The sequence below is a fragment of the Semicossyphus pulcher genome, unplaced genomic scaffold (genome assembly GCF_022749685.1).
Source record: "Semicossyphus pulcher isolate SPU_LCO1_2020_fin unplaced genomic scaffold, fSemPul1.0.p SCAF_3, whole genome shotgun sequence".
Classification (NCBI taxonomy): Eukaryota; Metazoa; Chordata; class Actinopteri; order Labriformes; family Labridae; genus Semicossyphus; species Semicossyphus pulcher.
In genome coordinates, this window is record NW_027211704.1 from 7652430 (window position 1) to 7672545 (window position 20116).

At 43.2% G+C, this 20116-nt stretch overlaps 1 protein-coding gene across 1 annotated transcript; it reads left to right on the forward strand.

Moving 5' to 3' along the window:
* Nucleotides 1-699: 699 nt before the first annotated feature.
* hgh1 (HGH1 homolog (S. cerevisiae)) lies at nucleotides 700-11806 on the forward strand. The gene is made up of 10 exons (XM_069678594.1): nucleotides 700-785; nucleotides 1558-1680; nucleotides 2786-2924; nucleotides 3590-3727; nucleotides 3914-4065; nucleotides 5906-6006; nucleotides 6307-6405; nucleotides 9266-9357; nucleotides 9444-9566; nucleotides 10872-11806. The coding sequence occupies exons 2-10, from the start codon at nucleotides 1571-1573 to the stop codon at nucleotides 11076-11078; spliced, it is 1161 nt and encodes a 386-aa protein (XP_069534695.1). The 5' UTR covers nucleotides 700-785; nucleotides 1558-1570; the 3' UTR covers nucleotides 11079-11806.
* The last annotated feature ends 8310 nt before the right edge of the window (nucleotides 11807-20116 follow it).

Here is a 20116-nt window from a genome sequence, read left to right on the forward strand (position 1 = left end):
ATTCCTGTGTGAACAAAAAGGTTGAGAAATGATTTGCAGCAATAGGTGTAGTGAAGTTTTCCTTGGTTATAATCAGAATCACCTTTATTAGCCCTGCATACAAACACTCAGGTTTCAAATGTCTGTTAATAGACTTGCAGATAAAAACAAGGATAACAAAAGTAGGTTCAAAATAGATGAATGTATAAATATATGAAAGCAACAATGATCAACAGCAGTTCATGTTGACATACAAGTCAAACATTTCTGCAGATTAACAACACACACTGCACAAGCATAACTAATCATATAGTTATGCAATATATAACGTTATATATATATAAATTATTTTTAAGGTTATGTACAGTATGTATCTATATATGTCTATATAAAGTATATACAGCATGCTGGATTTAAATTTAACAGTGATGGATGACAAGTCATGCCAAAGTGTGTTTTTTATAGGGCTAAATAATACATTGTTAATATATGTATAGAATTTACAGAAACTCCTTAGATTTATATCTTGGGCTGTTTCCAGCTGCCACGACATCCAGCAAAGGGTGCAAAAACAACCATATATAGCTGACACTAGAGGGCGGTACTGTTCACACCGTGCTCTTGAAGCTGCTGAAAACGAAGAAGAAGAAGAAAAAGCAGCGAACCCGGAAGTAAGGCGGAGCTTCGTCAGACGGCATTCAATAGCGTCCACATGTGACTGTACACATGTTGTCTAATGTCAGAAGAGGAATATAGAAAAATCATACAGTTTCGTGTAAAACTTCGACCTCATCTGTGGAACGAAGGTAAACGATTTTCAAAGCCTTTTAGCTTTAGCTGCTTTAGGTAGCATTGTTTGTATCCAACATGGTAACTAAAAGAAACTATCTCTGATACATCTGTGCCAACATTTGCCTTGAAATACATAGATTAATCTTGTATGTCTTTTCTTTTTACAAACGTCAGAATTAGGACAGTAATGGTGAGATTATAACAGATGAGCTTTCGTATTTTATGACACCGTAGTTAACTAGTTACACAGATTTCCAATGTCATTACAATGTAGAAAATACTGACTAAACTTGCTGAGTCATTTTCTACCAATCACAGTTTCTGTACATTTAATAAATTAGCAGAACTGCAGAATACAATTGAAAAGATGCAGTAAATTTGTTTTATAATGTGATCAATAAAGCATTATCTTATCTTATGTCATCTTATCTTATATAGCCTATCAGCTACAAAAAACATTTTCTTCACATCTCATAGTCACTAGAGGAACATTTGTTGTTTATTCATTTAGTATATTAATCTATAATTTCAGAACTGATTTAACATTGTTGTGTTCGTAGTAGATTAATTGTAAATTTGACTTTGTTATCGTACACTTCATGCCGGTATATTGTTGTGAAAAATCCATAGAGTAAAGAAGAGTCCATGTATTCTTTGTAAGATGTACTGCTATTGTTTTCTTTCCTGTGATGTGCAGTTTTACTGATCAGATTAGTCAGTAAGGCTTGTAGTATCAGAAGTATCCTTTTCTATTCTTTAAGCTGACGGTTTGTTGCTGTTTTTCAGACGCTGTTAGAAGATGTTGAGTGATTCTGAGGCCGCAGAGCTGCTCTCCTTCCTGAGCCCCGGGACACGTCCTGATGTTAAAAATCATGCTGTAGGGTACATCCTGGGTCTGTCAGCAGACAGGTAGGAGTCTTATGGTGGTGGTAATGATTAGGGATGCACAATATTGGATTTTTTGCCGATATCCGATATGCCAATATTTTCCAACCCTTTTTGCCAATTGCCGATTTCAATACCGATATATTAGGCACATGTTTTTTTCCACCTAATTGCAGAGAGCATGAAGTCTCCCCTGTAGTGGAACGGATGTCATGCTTACTCTTATTATAGTGGCCCACTGGCAGATGCTGAAATAACAGTGCAACTTAGACAGGCTTTGATGATGCTCTCCCTGAGACAGTCCTGACAATAGCCACAACTAGGGCAAATTTTACCTATTGCACAGAACAAATACATGAAATGAGATCTGTCCAAAAGGATCATGGGAAATTAAGTGCACTGTACAACTTTACAGCGATTAAAGCCGACTACAATAACAGAGAAATAGTGTACTCTTTTTCACAGTGTTGAATATATTAGACTAATAGGCTATAAAAACTGCCGTACCGCTGACAACTTGCACCTTTCTTCACGCTTGACGGAAGAGGCGTGGTGCAGGCAGTGTGCGCAAGGGATGGGGTTAATGTCGTGGCATTACATCAAGCTTTTTTGGGGAATCATTGAGCATTTAGGCAGAATTAAAGCGTTTTATAGGCGGAAAATAACGGCAGACAAAATTACATATCAGATAATATTGTGCGTCCCTAGTTATGATGATTGAGATATTATATGATAGTCTTTAAACATTGTTTCTGCTCTCAGCTCAGAAAATACTGCTAGAGTAGTCCTGAACAAGCCCAGATAACTCTGTCCACTGCCTTTAGGTTAAAACACTTTGGGTAATATGAGAGGTGCTGCAGAGGTGTGTTAGGATTTTATTACTGAACTATGATCAGATGCACATTATAGATGTGTTTTTTCACATCACAGGTGATGCTCAAAGGCACAAAACTGTATAAGAGTGTGTAATAAAATTTTCAGCTCAACTCAAGCTGACAAATCTGACCCAGGTACATCTCTATAAAGGATTCACCACTGTTGTCCTGCACACCAATCTGTTACTGCTGCTGACATGTTTAATGGGGGAAAGCCAAATAAACTCTCTCTCTATATATGTGTTGTTTTTCAGGGATGGCTGCCGCTTCTTCCGCTCAAAACCAGAGTTACTTGCTGCCGTGTTTGCTCTGACCTCTGACCCCTCGATTGCTATAGTGAAGGACTGTTACCACATCTTCATCAACTTCTCAGCTGATGAGACTCTTCATCAGGTGATCAGTCTTGATTGATCCTCAAAGTCTGGTCTAAATGAACTCTTAAAGTGGTAATCTCGAAGATCTCAGACGGTAATTGCGGGAGCACACTTCTCAGATATCCAGACAGTGCTGCATGTGTGACGTCCACGGTTGGCTCCGGTTGTAACTCTTGATTTTCCTGGCTGACGGTCGCTTTCCTTTTTAGACTGTTTGCCTTCATCGGAGCGTCGAGTTTGTTTCTTTTTCTTTGGATTTTCATTTATTGTTGAAGTTGTATCTGTAGTCATCCATCTTTTCTTTGTTTGTTCAGCCATAGTAGATTACTGTTTACTCGCAACACTTGCAGAGAGCGGAAAAGCAGCCGCTTAGCTCCGCCTACCCTCTCTGGCAGACCAACCACTGCCGGCTGATGGAAAACGCGTCACTAACTGGGCGCCGCTTGTGATTTTTTTCTGTGAAAGTTGCCACAAACACCCAGTCTGTAATACTGCAAATGCAAAGGCTTTCATCAGTGGGCCATAGGCTCAATCACCATTGTGTTACCTCATTCGGCGATAGATAGAGACTTAACAGACAGAAAATCTTCGAGATTATTACTTTAAGTAACCACTCGACTGTCTCAAGGTTGTTTTCCTCTTAACAGACAAACATGTAGCAAGTTGTTTTTTTTGTCTCACCAGGTTTTGTTGGAAAATGTCACACTTCTTCCAGTGTTATTAAAGAACCTTCTGGATCCAGAGTTCCCGTTCTCTGATCAGATCTGCACCATCTTGTCCAACCTGAGCCGCCATGCGAAGACCTGCAAGACTGTGTTCAAGGTGGGTCCCAGTGATGGATGTAAACATTGTACCAGGGAGAGGAGGACGTTTTGGCTCACAGAGGTTGACTCCACCACATACCAGTGAAAGATTGATCCTACAGAGGGCCACAAAGCCTCTGAGGTCACCAGAGGAACTCCTTCAGATCGGATAGTGAGAGATGAAGTGTTTCTTTATCTGTTCCAGGTCCTCCAGGATGATGTCGGTCTGGCTCAGCTGGTGGAGATCTTCTGTACTGAAGGTTACAACGAGAAGGCTAAGTTCCACTACCTGGGTCCTCTGCTGTCCAACCTGACACAGCTGCCCGAGGCCAGAAGCTACATCATGGACAAGGACAGGTGACCTATTGACCGAAATGACAGTCCAATTATCCTCTTTAATTCTAAAACTTGTAATATATATGCAGAATCCCTTTTACTCGCCGTATGTGGTTGCAAGTTTTACAGATAAACACAAGTCTCAATTAGAAGCCTGTATACATTAATTGTTTATCTGTGCATGAAGCACCGTTTTTTCCCCTTCAAAAGCCACACGTCACATTTACTGGTCGCTGTGGCGGCAAGGAGAAAACAGTCGGACCTGAATGCTGTCAGGTTTCAAGTTTGCAGAACAAAAAGCAGGAGACGCTTCTGCGTTGACCCCAGGAGAGCATGAGGAAAAGTAAAGCTGAACTCATGTTCGAGAAGGAATGTGGAACGAAAGAATACGAGCACGGCAGCTCAGAGTCTGATCTATCAGGATATAGGATAAAGACATGTACACCATAGTGAGTGACAGGAGGGATGGGAGGGTTTTGCCGCTTGTGCTGCTTTATAGATGATAATAAGGTTTGTGGCACTCCTACGTCGGTAGGAGTCTCTCCCTCTCTCTCTCTCTCTCTCTCTCTCAGTGCAGCAGGTAGGGTGTAAAGTTCTGTCACGCAGAGCAAGATTAAATAAGTGATTTGCAATAGTCGATAGCCTTATTTTGTATAAAGGTGAACATCCTTACTACCCCTCATCACCCACGGGGACGACAGGGAGGTCAGAGAACTGCAGTGTGCAGTCTGGTGCCAGAGAAACCACCTCCAGCTCAGCGCAGGGAAGACCAGGGAGCTGGTGGTGGATTTCCGAAGACGCAAACTTTCTCCCCTCACACCAGTGAACATCCAGGGAACGTACATTGAGATTGTGAAATCTTACCCGGGTGTCCACCTGAACAATAAACAGGACTGGTCATACAACTCAAACACACTCTCCAAGAATGGACAAAGTAGACTCTATGTGCTCAGGTGTTTTGGAGTGGAGGGGGCACTTCTGAAGTCCCTCTCTGTGGTGGCATCAGCCATCTTTTTTGGAGTAGTCTGCCGGGGCTGCAGCATCTCTGCTGCTGACAGGAAGAGACTAAACAGACTGGTGAAGAAGGCTCCATCCTGGGTTGCCCTCTTGACCCTGTGGAGGTGTTGGCTGACAGGAGAATGATGGCCAAGCTGTCGTCTCTGATGGACAACACGTCCCATCCCCTGCAGGAGACAATAACAACACAGGGAATCTCGTTCAGTGACAGGCTCCTTCACCCGCGGTGTCTCACAGAGAGACACCGCAGGTCTCTTCCTATAATCGACTCTATCATCGACAGTAAACACTCGGTCTAATAAAGGCGGGGTGAGAGTATAGATTTAAGTAGATAAAAACCGGGGCTATTCATTTAAGTTTTATGGTATTTTATTTTGTTTTTTTATCCGGCTCTGAGCGTTGTTCAAATGTGGGTTAATTACACTAAAAATGCGGCCTGAATCGGATGACACAGAAAAAGGTCTGAAGCTGATAACGAGCTTCTCTCTGCTCTGCAGGCTGTGTAGAAACTGGGTTACATTTAATCAGAGTGCATCGGTTTAAATCCATCGTAATATTTAAAGGGCGGACTGAGCCAAAGGAGGAAGCATCAGGACGGCACACGAGCTGTGTCACCCCTCGTGTAATAATATAAAAGAGAAGATGGTATTGAAATCCAAACATGGACACCCTTCACAATGCAGCTGCTGTGTGTCGTAATCATGTGTGTGTGTGTGTGTGTGTGTGTGTGTGTGTGTGTGTGTGTGTGTGTGTGTGTGTGTGTGTGTGTGTGTGTGTGTGTGTGTGTGTGTGTGTGTGTGTGTGTGTGTGTGTGTGTGTGTGTGTGTGTGTGTGTGTGTTTCAGGTGTGTAGTCCAGAGGTTGTTGCCCTTCACTCAGTTCCAGGCGTCGGTCGTGAGGAGGGGCGGGGTCATAGGCACGCTGCGCAACTGTTGCTTCGACCACGGTAAGAGACACAGAGACCTCATACAAACTCACTTCATGTTTTTTGGGCAGAACAGATTTCTGATGGAAAATTGCAGAAATGCATCCAAAAAGAATTTGACTGAAATCTGACTGTGAAGCAAACTGGAAAATTAGCCCCTCGTGGTCTGTCCTTTGTGAGAGAGACCTGAGATCCTCCTTCCTTCGCCTGAGGGCCTTAGACATCGTAATTACACAGATAGATTTAATCAGGTAAATGAGAGAGATGCTTCACCAGGTATGTCCTCACTGACCTGATCCAAACCTCTCTTTAATCTCTCAGCCCATCACGAGTGGTTGTTAAGCGACGCTGTGGACATCCTGCCCTTCCTCCTGCTGCCGCTGGCCGGTCCAGAGGAGCTGACGGAGGAAGAAAACGAAGGTAGCTAAGCCTGGTCCGTGTGTGCAAAGCCTGTTTATGTCTTGTTCCTCCGTGCCAGAGGGCCTCATTGTTGTCCAAAAATACACCATGAGTCAGAGGGGTGCACTGGGAGTCATGTTCCTTCATTAAACTAAACACACACACACTGTCGTTCATTTTCTTACACAGCATTTGCTCAGAACTACTTTCCCGGCTGTTTTAGGAAGATTCAGAGTATTTTCTTGTGAACTGTACAAATTGAAAAACCTCGAGGGCATATCTTCACTTTAGGCACAACTCATTAGAATTTTATAGTCTTAGGTCACTGTGACCTCTTTGGCCAAAACTCAGGAATTCATACGCTCATGTTTACATAATTTCAGACGAATCCCAAATAAGATAAAGCTGCCGAAATGAGATTCCTCTTTAGGGTGTCTGCGCTCGGCCTTAGAGATAGGGTAAGGGGCTCAGACATCCACAGGGAGCTCGGAGTAGAGCTGCCACTCCTTCGCATAGAAAGGAGCCAGTTGAGGTGGTTCCGGCATCTGGTTAGGATGCCTCCTGGGCGCCTCCCTGTGGAGGCTTTCCAGGCACGTCCAACTGGGAGGAGACCCTGAGGCAGACCCAGAGCCCGCTGGAGGGATTATATATCCCACCTGGTCTGGGAACGCCTCGAGATCCCCCGGGAGGAGCTGGAAAATGTTGCTAGGGAGAGGGACGTCTGGGACAACTTACTTAACCTGCTGCCACCGTGACCCGACCCCGGATAAGAGGAAGATAATGGATGGATGGATGCACACAATCAGTCAGGGACAACAATACAATGACTTTTAAGGCCTTGTCTAAGAGCTAGTTTTACACTGAGCCTGGTTAAAGGGCTGTTTTATTTTACATAAAAATATGTGCTTTATTTTAGTCGTAGCGATCACAGCGACCATCATGGCTCTGCTCATGATGGTGTTTTGTTTTCAGGGGAATGTATTCTTTCATATATTTCAATATGCAAGGTTTTTCCCCCCCGCCTGCTGTCACGCTGTCATTCTGTGGAAACACTTGATGGATGCAAACTGCAACGTGACTGACAACAACAGAGCTGTAAATCTACTTTTAAATATGAAGCCACATATTTGTGACAAGTTTATAAAGATTTACGTCTTCAGCTCAGAGCTGAGTGGGCGGGAGGAAAGTATTGAGACAGACACACACACACACACACACACACACACACTGTTGATTTGCTTAGATTCCTGTCTGAAGATTTATTTATTCGAAGGATAAGCTCCTTGAGAAGAACCATCTTGTTTTTAAGAGGGTCTCTCATACTAACATATATAAAATAAATAAAGCAGAAGAACTTACAGACAAAAGCTCTCCATGGCCTACACACTTTCACCCCCACCATCCATCCATCTATCTATTCATTATCTATATCCCTTATCCTGTTCAGGGCCGCGGGGACTGATTGCCAGTCAATCACAGGGCTGACACATAGAGACAGACAACCTTTCACGCTCACTCTCACACCTACGGGCAAGTTTAGAGTCACCAATGACGCTAACAAGCATGTCTTTGGACTGTGGGAAACCCACGCATGCACAAGGAGAACATGCAAACTCCACACAGAAAGGCCCCCTGCGTCTGAACCGGGACACGAACCAGGAACCGATCTCCAAATTGTTTGACAAAGGGAAACTGACAAATCATCTCAACTGTTTCTGATCGATAAGCAACAGAAAAAACAACGGAGAGTAAGAATCCAGAGGGACACTGTCTGGGCCATGTTCTCAGTTAAAACAACATGTTTGTTAAAGTGGTAATCTCGAAGATCTCAGTTTCGTTCTCTATGGCGGCACCTGTGGTGACAAAATGATAATCTACCGCATGTGTGACGTCCATGGTTGGCTCCGGTTGTAACTCTTGATTTTCCTGGCCGACGGTCGCTTTCCTTTTTAGACTGTTTGCTTCATCTGAGCGTCGAGTTTGTTTCTTTTTCTTTGGATTTTCACTTATTTTTGAAGTTGTATCTGTAGTCATCGACCTTTTCTTTGTTTGTTCAGCCATAGTAGATTACTGTTTACTCGCAACACTTGCAGAGAGCGGAAAAGCAGCCGCTTAGCTCCGCCTACCCTCTCTGGCAGACCAACCACTGCTGGGGGATGAAAACGCGTCACTAACTGGGCGCCACTTGTTATTTTTTCTGCGAAAGTTGCACCAGACACCCAGTCTATAATACTGCAAATGCAAAGGCTTTCATCAGAGGGCCATAGGCTCAGTCACCATTGTGTTACCTCATTCCGCGATAGATGGTGACTTAACAGACATTTTTTTACATGAAGAAGCTCCAGATTATTACTTTAACTTATTAGCTGTAAGACGACGGTTAACATTAGCGCTTAACCTCTCTCTAGCTTATATTATAGAGTTACATGACTGATATGAAAGCCGTTCATCTGTTGCTAACGGTAATGTTGGTAGCTTACAGTGATATGTTAGCTTAGCTTAGCGGTTAGGACTTAGCTTTCTGTGCCTCATGAGTGTTAAAAAAAGTTGTTCAACTTGACATATGGTGCGATGTCCCTCCAGATTTTCACTATGCATTGTCTCTTCAGTTGCTCATCAATTTAAAAGTCGTGAAATGATAGTAATTTGTTTTCACTGTGTTGATATGAAGTGCAAACCTGGAAGACAGCAGTACAACATCATGGAAGCATTTGAACTTCGTGATCGAATCTGATGGCTGTTGTGTGAGATCATTTATCTCCATATTTCAAGCCTGAGCAGGATGTTTGAAGATGAGCAAAAAGAGTTGAATGTTCTTGGTTTATCACAGTCTAAAGTAAGCCCGCCCACAGAACACTAATATGACTTTTGTGTTGTCCAGGTCTTCCCGTGGACCTGCAGTACCTCCCAGAGGACAAGAAGAGAGAAGAAGACCCCGACATCAGGAAGATGCTGCTGGAAACACTCATACTGGTACGACACAACAAACACACACACACACACACACACATAGACTCATGTTCTCTCATTTACCTCTGAACTGTTTGTCTCTTGTGAAGCTCACAGCGACCAAAGCCGGCCGGAAGACACTAAAAGAAAAGAGCGTTTATCCGATCGTCAGAGAGTTCCACCGCTGGGAGAAAGACGTCTACGTTGGAGCCGCCTGCGAGAAACTGGTTCAGGTAACAACGATTAAATCATCCTGCAAGTTTTTAAGGCTTTTGATGGTCAAATACATTAATTAGAATTAAAACGTACTGCGAGGAGTTTTGAGCTGGTAATGAAACAGACTGTAATAATACTGATGCCTCTATATGAGCTACAAAAGGCTAGAAGATTGATTATTTCTATTAAGTTTAGGGTTAGTAAACAGTGAAGATGTTACAGTGGTCGAACTCGGCGCCGACAGATTTGGAACGATGTTCGAGCGCTGCTCGGACGGAGACGGGCGGAATTTGTAGCTGAGAGTTTCAGATGGAGCATAGCATCGTGCCGGAAAGGAGGCGAAACGTGTCAACGAGGGTTTTGTGTTCCCATCAATGCCGATCGGAGCCGAGGCAATAATTTACCAGGTCTACTGCAGGGTCATTTGACTGAATGCTGTTTCACAATAAGCAAAAAAGCCGTTCGTTAGCAGGTGTTAGTGGGTTTTTTGACCAGTGGGAAAGCTGCTTTATTTATGCTTCTTGATTAATACATAAATAAACAAATAATGAGCTCTCATGTTGATGTGTTAAGGCAGGAAGTGTAAGAATTTGCTTTTTTTCAATCAGTTTCTTGTCGCTTTAAACTGAAATTTTTGTGATTTGGACTCTGCGAAACTGTGATATATTTTGTGAATATTTTCTCACATTTTATAGACAATTAAACCAAGTGGTTTAGATTTCCCGACTTCCTTGAATGCATCAGAAATGATGGATCCGACCTCCGTTCAACAAGCTTCTCATTTTAAAGTAGTTTTCTTCTCCTCTTGAGGACAGACCTGACAAAGCTTCATGTTGTTACTAATCTGCTTCATGATGTTTTTATTTCAGCAAACTTAAGAGCCGTTAATTAAAGTCAATCACAAGAAAATCTGTTTGTTATTCGGGTTCATACCGATGAAGTAAGCCAGAGTGCAGCCTCTGTGTAACTTACTCTTTACAGTGAAACTGAACACACTGATACACGGTCGCTTCTGAAGTTGCTAACTGGACTGTAAACAATGCAGCGCATGAAAAAGGAAGTCTTGGCTAAAAGTCCTTTTCACTAAACGCTGGCTAAACCGGAATGCCCTGACGATAGCCGATGGGTCCCGAGATTGTCAATATGAAGATTACCACCTGTGGTTTTCCTATTGTTGCAAGACAAGGATCATAAAATTAAATACTCGCCTTTATAAAACAACAAAGACCGAACATTAAAACTTGTATAAAGGTTGGTGTATCAGACTCGGTTGTTTCAGCTCGGTGTGCCTTTAAGTCCCGGCTTCTTGTCTCCACACCCAGCTGCTGATCGGAGACGAGCCGGAGGAGGGGATGGAGAACCTGTTGGAGGTGAAGATTCCTGAGGACGTGGAGGAGAAACTGAAGGAGGCTGACATCAGAGAAGAGCAGGAGCTGGAGAAAGAGCAGGAGAAGATGAGACAGGAGGAGGAGGAGGAGAAGAAGAAGAGCGATGCAGACAAAGACGAGGAGACTGGACTGGTGAGATGAAGACGTGGAATCAGTAACATTTCCAGCTTCATCTGTGATGTCTTTTTGTCATCCAGATTTGAGCTTGAGTAAAATGTCTTTTTGAGACATTAAAGGACATGTGAGAAGGACTGTTGGTCTGCAGAGGCTGAGTGATGTAACTGCTGGGGGAAAAGTAAAAGTAAGTAACGATCTCTTTCAAGGCTTCAGTGGTGGATTTTAAAACATATTTTGCTGTTGAAACCTAAATTAATTCTCTCTTAAACCATCTTTCCTGTTTCATAATAACTGTCAATTATGAGGGATGCAATGTCAACAACTTTTCACTCTCTTAAGCGCTGATAAAGTTTTATTCCCCTCCTCTGTCCCGAACTGTGAGGAGAAAAATCCTTTATTAGATGATCTGACAGGGAAAGGCTCTCAAACACACGGTCGCTTCATTCACAGTGATTCAATGTTTATTTGATGGATTGGGTTATTATTATTTGTATTGGGGCGTCACGATTTGGATATAAATCTTGTTCCAATGTGACTCACAAGTAGCTGGTAAGAGCATTTTATTTCAATGTAAATAATGCGATCTGACATGTTTCATCTACAGCTGGAGAACAGTATGTGTATGTCAGGGCATCTCTGCAGCACCACAGTACTTTATTATAATGCTGTTTTGACACATTTTACTTTTATTAAAGTATAAAGCAGCTTCTGTAATTTGGATACCGAACTTCTTTCAAATAATTGTGCAGCCCTGTTTTTTTATTTCATGACAGCTAGAAGGTTCCTGGTTCATACACCAGTTCGGAGTTTGCATGTTCTTACCTCTGGGTACTTCCTCCCACAGTCCACAGACATGCTCGTCAGGTTCTCAGAGGTAAGCATGAAAGGCTGTGTGTCTGTGTGTCAGCCCTGTGACTGACTGGTGATCAGTCCGGGGTGTACCCCGCCTCTCGCCCAATGACAGCTGGGATGGATTATGTATGACAACCTAGTGAGACAAGTCTGGAAGGGGGTGGAACAAGTGTTTAACAAACCTTTGCTATAATGCCTTTGATGTAATAGTGACTCAGGTTACATGAGACGACATGTAAGAACACTATTATAAAAAAATGTTTAACTCTGTGGCGCTGGTTTAGCTCAGCCTGTAGAGCAGGCACCCCATATACAGACCGCACCGGCCGCAGGCTTGACTCCCGCCCTCGGCCTTATGATGCATGTCATCTCATTTCCCAATACTTCCTGTCTCTCTTCAATTATCCTATCCAATAAAGGCAAAAGGACCAAAAAACAATCTTCTTAAAAAAGAAAACAATGGGTTTAATTCTGACCTTCCTCCTGAGGCCGGAGCATCCTTAATGTGAGGAGATATCACCAGCTGTCTGCAGGGTAAAGTTCACTCTGTAAAACCCAGATTACCTTTAATTTCCACTTTAGCTCACTTTTAGTTATTGTGGATGATCCAACTCTTCATGGAACCACCGTTTATTTACGGAGGAAATAATCATAAGAACATCCTGCAGGGCTGCAGGGTGGTGCAGTGGTTAGTCGCCCCAGAGGATTCCTAATTTGAGTCCCAGTGTAGACATAGGAGGCATTTCTATGTGGAGTTTGCATGTTCTCCCAGTGCATGTGCTTCCTCCCACAGACATGCTCGTCAGGTTCTTTGATGACTCTAAAGTTGCCCGTGAGTGTGAGCGTAAAAGTTTGTCTGTCTCTATTTGTCAGCCCTGTGATTGACTGGCTGTCAGTCCAGGTGTAACCCCGCCTCTCGCCCCAATGACAGCTGGGATAGCCTCCAGCCCCCCTGCGGCCCTGAACAGGATACGCGGTATAGATCATTGTACAGCCTTATGCTTTTTAAATGCCTCTGTTTGACCAGAAGGGGGCATCAGAGCACCGACACCGTCTCTCAGTTCTCCACACAGACGTTGGACTTAAGCCATCTAATAACTGCCTCACTGCTCTCCTCTCTGCACGAGTTCACTCTCAACTTGAAAATAAACAGAAGAAAACTCGAGACCGTCTCAAAACTCATGAGTGTGTTACAGTGTTACCCCCCAACAGTGGGTCTAAAAGCTTACAGTCAAAATCATGTAAGTCATCTTTTAGGATGCTTTATGTAAAAACTGTGTGTGGAGATAGCTGTGTAATATTTACACGAGTGTGACTCACAAGATAAAACCAGGAACTCAAACACCACTCTGTGTGTGTGTGCTGCGTTCCTCTGCCTTTGTGAGGACCTTTGTCAGTTTAAAGCCACTAGACTGAAGACGAGAGAAGACCTTTTTAGGAGAGTAAGAACAGTTTTTAAAAGTGTAGATGCTTTTAAAAGTAGAGACATTCATGAGGGGAGGGTTTGTTTTAAAAGAGTTTAGATGTTTTAGAGAAAGCGAGGACAATTTTGGACCTTTGAGAGAAGATATTTGTCCTGTCCTCTCATCTTTAAAGTCTTGTTTGAGGATTTAGAATAAAGTTTTTAAGGTTGTAAATAGTTTAGGTTCAGTTTTAGGGTGAGGAGCTGTAGAGGAGGCTTATTATACTCTGCAGTGTGTCAACAGTGTCCTCACAGATACAGAAGAACACACCTGTCCCTTGTGTGTCAGCAGATGAGCGTTAGCATGCCCTTTTACTTTTTAAAGGTACTGTTGGTAAAAAAAAATGTTCCTCAAACGTTCATGCCAATAAAGTTTTAGAATTGAAACATTTGCAGGTGCAGATCTACTTTCTGTTTCATTCAGGAATGCACTGATATTTTAATAAGGGGCCTTAAGAGTTTAACTGTGTGTGTGCAGGCCAGGTGTTTCTTTATCAGAGTCTCTGTGAGTTTTTCCACCTCGACACAAGGTCAGACAGTCCTTAAATCCACACAGTAATATGTCACTTACATAAACGAGGGGGGGAAATGAGTTATTTTGTCTTTTAAAGTTCAGTTATCAGCCTCAGTGGGAAGATTTCCTCCACTCAAACTGAGAGCACAAACAACAATCAAGCACCCCCGCAGTTAACCTTTAATCCTCCACAGTTACCAAACAGACCTGTGTGAGAGGAATGGATTTAAACTTTATTTGCAGAAAGTCTTAAGGGTGTGAATTTCTTTTGTTGTCATTAGGAACTGTGTCAAAACTTTTTCCTACCAGCCGTTAATCAAGACACCCTCATTATAAGTTGCTTTGTGTCACTCCGGCGGGGGAAGTAATCTAAACAATCTGCACCCTAGATCTACTTTAACCCCCGTACAGAGAGCTGCTTCCTGAACTCGGGTACATGTTGAGACTGAGCACTGCTGCATATTTGCTCATTGGAGGGTGAATACAGGAAGGAAAAGAAAGAAGACTTGTGTTCGGCGGAGCAGGTCTGTGCGTCCCCGGCCAGCCAATCACACGCTGAGGTTTCCTGTTTCACTTCCTGGTGTGTTTCCTCAGAGCAAACACACACAGTACAGACGTGACCGACGTGTCCTACTCATCGGCGGAGCAGGTCTGTGCGTCCCCGGCCAGTCAATCACACGCTGAGGTTTCCTGTTTTCCTGGTGTGTCTCCTCAGAGCGAACACACACAGTACAGACGTGACAGACGTGTCCTACACACCAGCTGTGAGACTGACATAACTCTGATAACAGCTGTGAATTAATCATGTACTGTTGTACTCCTCCTTTACATGTGTATCTGGCAGCTGGAGTGGCTGCTCACTTTACGACACGCTTTTACATGAGCTCGTGAGATATGACGCAAATTTAGCTGTGTTTTATCACTTCTTAATGACTGCAACCTTCACTACTGGCAGTACTGCTGAAGTGTTTGTAATAACTTTATTTTCATGCTGCTAAAATTGCTGTCTGCATAACCCACATTCCACGTTTGAAGCACAGACTGTAAAGTAAAAGTGAGGGTATATCTAGCTCAACAGGTAAAGCACCTATTAATAAAGGAAGAATCCTTTACGGCAGCAGCCCAGGTTCAGTTGTAGCCTTAAGCCCTTCACCGCATGTCTTCACCCCCCGCTCTCACATCTGAATCTCTCCAGCTTTCCTGCCTTTAATACAGCAAAAAGGAATGCAGAAGAACGTAGCCAACGTAACGTCAGCAGATTGTTTGTGGACCATCCTTTAGAAGCCTCAAGTTAAGCATTTAGTCCGTCCTTACCTTGATATTTTTTTGGAGCCAGAAGTGACCATATTTGCACGAGAGGGTGAAGCTGGAGAGTAAGCCCCTTTCACACATGCACTCCTAATGAGTTCCCGAAAATTTGTCTGCCCCTGAAGTTGCCCTTTCACACATGTCCTTCCCAGCGGGAGATTTTCCCTGTTGGACAGGGGACTCAAGAGGCAGGACATCGTGTAAAAAGTACGCTGCGGATGCCAGAAGCTCCTAAATCTCTGCATCTCTCCGGTCTGCAGACATCTTTGCTGTTGTCGTCTTGTTAGCGATCCTCCTTCGGATGTTTTTAATCATCTTGTTACGCGCCGCTCTTTTGGTTTCATACCGGTTAGGGTTACGTTCACACATCGGCTCACCCCGACTTCTTGCAGACATTTTACCAGGAGTCTGGCAGGAATAAAGTCAATAAAGTCAGGGTGAAAAATTTGTCCGTTTGCGTTCACACATGCAGCCCACAGGGACAATGTTGGGGAATTTTCAGGGGCTCATTGCAGGTGTGAAAGGGGCTTAAGTTAACAAAATTAAACAGTTAATCAGTCTATGCCCAAGCTAGTTAGATAAGCTAACAACTCAGGCATGATGAGAGCAGACAGAGATACCTGAGAATGCGTGCAAACTTGCAAATGAATAAAATAATTTTACTCAAAGATGTCTTCCATGTACGGTTAATAAAATTAAGCTCCCAGCATGTCATAACATTTGGACCATATTTGCATAAAAATAACACAAACCCGGTCGAGAGTTTAAGTTCAGTGACTTGATAACTCTGTTGACACCTAGAAAACAGAATGAAATTAAAAAAGAGAATTATACGTAAGTCTCAATATCATTCAAACTGGTGAATTTATGACATGAATGAGTAAATGAACTTTGGAGAATAAAACTGTGCTTTGTACCAGGCTGTAAACGTGTTTAATTTAGCTGTAAAGTCTGACACTTTTAAATGGGGCTCTATGGGGAGCTTCAAGTGGCCACTTCGGGAACTGCAGTTTTTGGTACTTCTTAGTTATCTTCATTTTTCAGACCCAATGATTGCTGCTTGTTTTTAAGTAACATTTTGTCTTAATATTGTTAAGAAATGTACTTTCTTTGTTATGTACTATATGGTACTTTTTTATGCAGTAGCTGTAGTTTATAATTTTAGTCCTATGTCCTATATATGTTACATTAAAGTTGTGTTGTGGAATGATGTCACATGACTTGGACTGGAGTCAGATTGAAGTTGTTAGTGCGATGTTTTTACACTTGACACAATTAAAAACAACCTGCAGCACAGCCTTCATCTTAGCACCAATGACTGACTGAATGAGACATAGACAATAGACATTGTTTTATTATGCACCTCAGATTAAAGTGTAACTACCGTGTTTTATAACTTCTGTAATAAAACAAAGGGAACTATCAACTATCTAGCTGTTCAGAAGCATATTGAGGCCAACTGCTGTTCCCCAAGCTGCAACCTCTGGGGATGCAAAATGAAGACAAAGTGGAAGTGCCAAAAACTGCGGTTCCTCAAACAGCCACTTGAGGCTGGCTCGAAAAGCGAGTCCATCCCCATAGACCTCCATGTTAAACCAGAAATTACAGCCTTGTGGAACGGTTAATGTAAATCAACCACTTGAATTATAAGAGTTACTTTGACAGGTTAGCCTCTGAACTCTACAACTCAGGTATCGACCTTCTCGTCCAAATATGGTCACTTCTGGTTCCTGAAATCCAAGATGGCGGTGGCCAAAATGCTCAAAGCTTTAAAACAGTAGCCTTTAAACTAATGGTTGACGTCAGGGTGGTTATATTACCTTTATATATAGTGTGGTTTCATGTTTCTCCACTGAGAGGGCGTCCTGTTGGGTACTTCATCGTGTTTTAAACGATAGGGGCCTCCAAGAGGACATTTTTGCAGTGCCCAAGTCCACCGGTGCTTCTCTTCTCCCTGCTTTCTCAATCCAAACTCATCACACACAGCTAGGGGAATCATTGCATGTGTGTGTGTGTGTGTGTGTGTGTGTGTGTGTGTGTGTGTGTGTGTGTGTGTGTGTGTGTGTGTGTGTGTGTGTGTGTGTGTGTGTGTGCATGCCTTCAGGGGATTGTCAGCCCAGTGAAACATTCACCACACTGCTGAGAGGATATCAACGCCTTCTTTCTTTCCCTCTCTCATTTCTTGAAATGGGCTCCTCAGTGTGTGTGTGTGTGTGTGTGTGTGTGTGTGTGTGTGTGTGTGTGTGTGTGTGTGTGTGTGTGTGTGTGTGTGTGTGTGTGTGTGTGTGTGTGTGTGTGTGTGTGTGTGTGTGTGTGTGTGTGTGTTTGTGCGCAGTGAAAGCTTTTAGGTCAGTGGAGCAGCAAGAAACAGATCACACACGAACACTGTTCATATGAAAACATGGCCGCCATGTTGAAGCCCGGAGGCTGGTTTATCAAAATGTTAGGAGAAAAGGATCTGTGAGTAAAGACTGTGTGTGTTCTTCTGTCAGTAGATCAGAGGAAAGGGAGAACAAACAGAAACACGATAGACGGGATTGTGCACATTTAAACACTTTATTATATCCTTAGTGGTTCTAAGTGCAAAATCATGATGGCAAAAAGACAGTTCGGTTCAGCTAACGTTAGCTTAAAGTTTGAGCTACAATGATCCAAGACTGGTTAATAAAGTGGATCTTCCAGGCCTTAACAAATCTATCGTATGCTGTTACCCCAAGAAATAATGTAGAAGCTAATGAGATGCTAACTTTCGCACAATGACTGTATAAAAGAGGTGGACGAAGCAAGCGGGCCTGAAAAGAGGAAGTGCCTTAAACCTGCATTCTTTCTAATGGCCAGCAGGGGGCGACCCCACTGGTTCAAAAAAGAAGTCCTATTGTTTGAAATGGAGGCGACTTCTCACTTGATTTGTTATAGTGGTGCCCCCTACAGGCCTAGAGCACTTCTGTTGCATTAACTGGATTTGCAGCGTTTTCCTTTTTATGTGTTTTCTGAGTTTGTGTGTGTAGCGACTGCAGGAAACAAACTTAAAAGTCGCTGAGAGGCTGAAGTTGGGCCTGGTGGATGTGTGTGACGCGCTAGATCCAAAAGTATGTTTGAAAAAGATTTATTAGTGAAAAAAATCATCTCATTATAACGCACATAAAACTATGGTGGTCAACAGAAAATACGGCAACCCAACTCGCCCTCTTTCCCCCCTCTTTGATAATTACCACCCATAGGCTATCCATTGTGATCCAATCTCCATAATCCTCGCGATAACTGAAAATAATAAATGACAAAATCCCAAAAAACAAAGGAATAAGAATACCAAAATAAAATAAAATAAGTCTTGTTGGCTTCTTCAAGCTGGGACCTCCAGCAGGCATTGGGGCGGTGACGCGGTTTGGATGAGAGTCATCACCTCCAAGTCTGAGGCCATGGTTCTCTGCCTCAACTGAAGTGAGTTTCTCGAGGTCTTGTTCACAATTTAGGGTGAAATGGATCGTGAAACTGACAGGCGGATCAGTGCAGCATCTGCAGTAGTGCCAGCGTTGTACCAGAATGTTGTGTTAAAGAGGGAGCTGAGCCTGAAGGCAAAGCTTTTGATTTACCAGTCAATCTACGTGCCAACCCTCACCTGTGGTCATTAGCTTTGGGTAGTGATACAAGCGGCCAAAATGAGTTGCCTTCGGAGGGTGTCTGGGCTCAGTCTTAGAGATAGGGTAAGGAGCTCGGAGATCCGGGGGGAACTCAGAGTAGAGCTGCTACTCCTTCGCATCGAAAGGAGCCAGTTGAGGTGGTTCAGGCATCTGGTTAGGATGTCTCCTGGGTGCCTCCCCTGTGGAGGTTTTCCGGGGACGTCCAACTGGGAGGAGACCCTGCGGCAGACCCAGAGATCGCTGGAGGGATTATATATCCCGTCTGGCCTGGGAATGCCTTGGAATCCCCCAGGAGGAGCTGGAAGACGTTGCTGGGGAGAAGGACACCTGGGTCACCTTACTGAGCCTGCTGCCTCAGAGGCCCGGCCCTGGATAAGCAGAAGAAAATGGATGGATTACGTTGGAATGACCTCATTTATGGCTCCTAGTGTGTTTCTGACTTTGCATCGTTTCTGTCTTTTCAGCACGTTTGTTGTTAATGCATTTGTTTTGGCTTTTTGCAGCACGTTGATTTAATTCACGGAGGGTTTCTGTCGTTGCATTTGTTTTGGACTTTTGCATGTGTTTTTGAATTGGCATCGTTTCTGAATTTGCAGCCTGTTACTTCTAATGGAAACCGTTTGTACTTGAACTACGGCCACCGTATTTTGTTACCCCAGAAGACATTTTTTCCAATGAGTTTATTGTCCCAATTAGTATAAAATACGTGATAGGGTGTTGCTGCATGCGATTGAAGGATAGAGGCCTAGCAATGCATCCAACCTCTCGTTCAAATATGAGCTCCTCTTGCGCTAAAAAACAAGATGGCAACAGCGAAAATCACAAACCCAAGGCTTTAAAACAGAAGTCTTTCTAAGGTAAAGAAAAGCCATTAGTACATTTTTAATAAAGTACTAATGATCAGTGTTGCTGTACAGGAAATGTAAATCCAAGTACACCGAACATACCGCCTGAATTAACAATGAACACAAGTTCTTCCCTGTACTTTAAGTGTTAACTCTTCAACCAGCAGCTACGAGTTAAAAGTGTAACACTCACAAAGTATACAGGGTGTCAAAGGAGCATGTGCCACAGACAATAATTACATAATGACCACCTGTGAGCGTGTGTGTTTTCACCAACAATCTAATGATAACCTGGACCGCTTACAGAGAGAAAATCAACGACAGACCCAGTTTCCAAAAGAGAAATATCAGAGCCAAATTCAGAAGATCCTGTCATCTGTTAGACTGAAAAACACCTGACCAGAACTGCAGGAGCACTGATTCATATTTAATGTGTGATT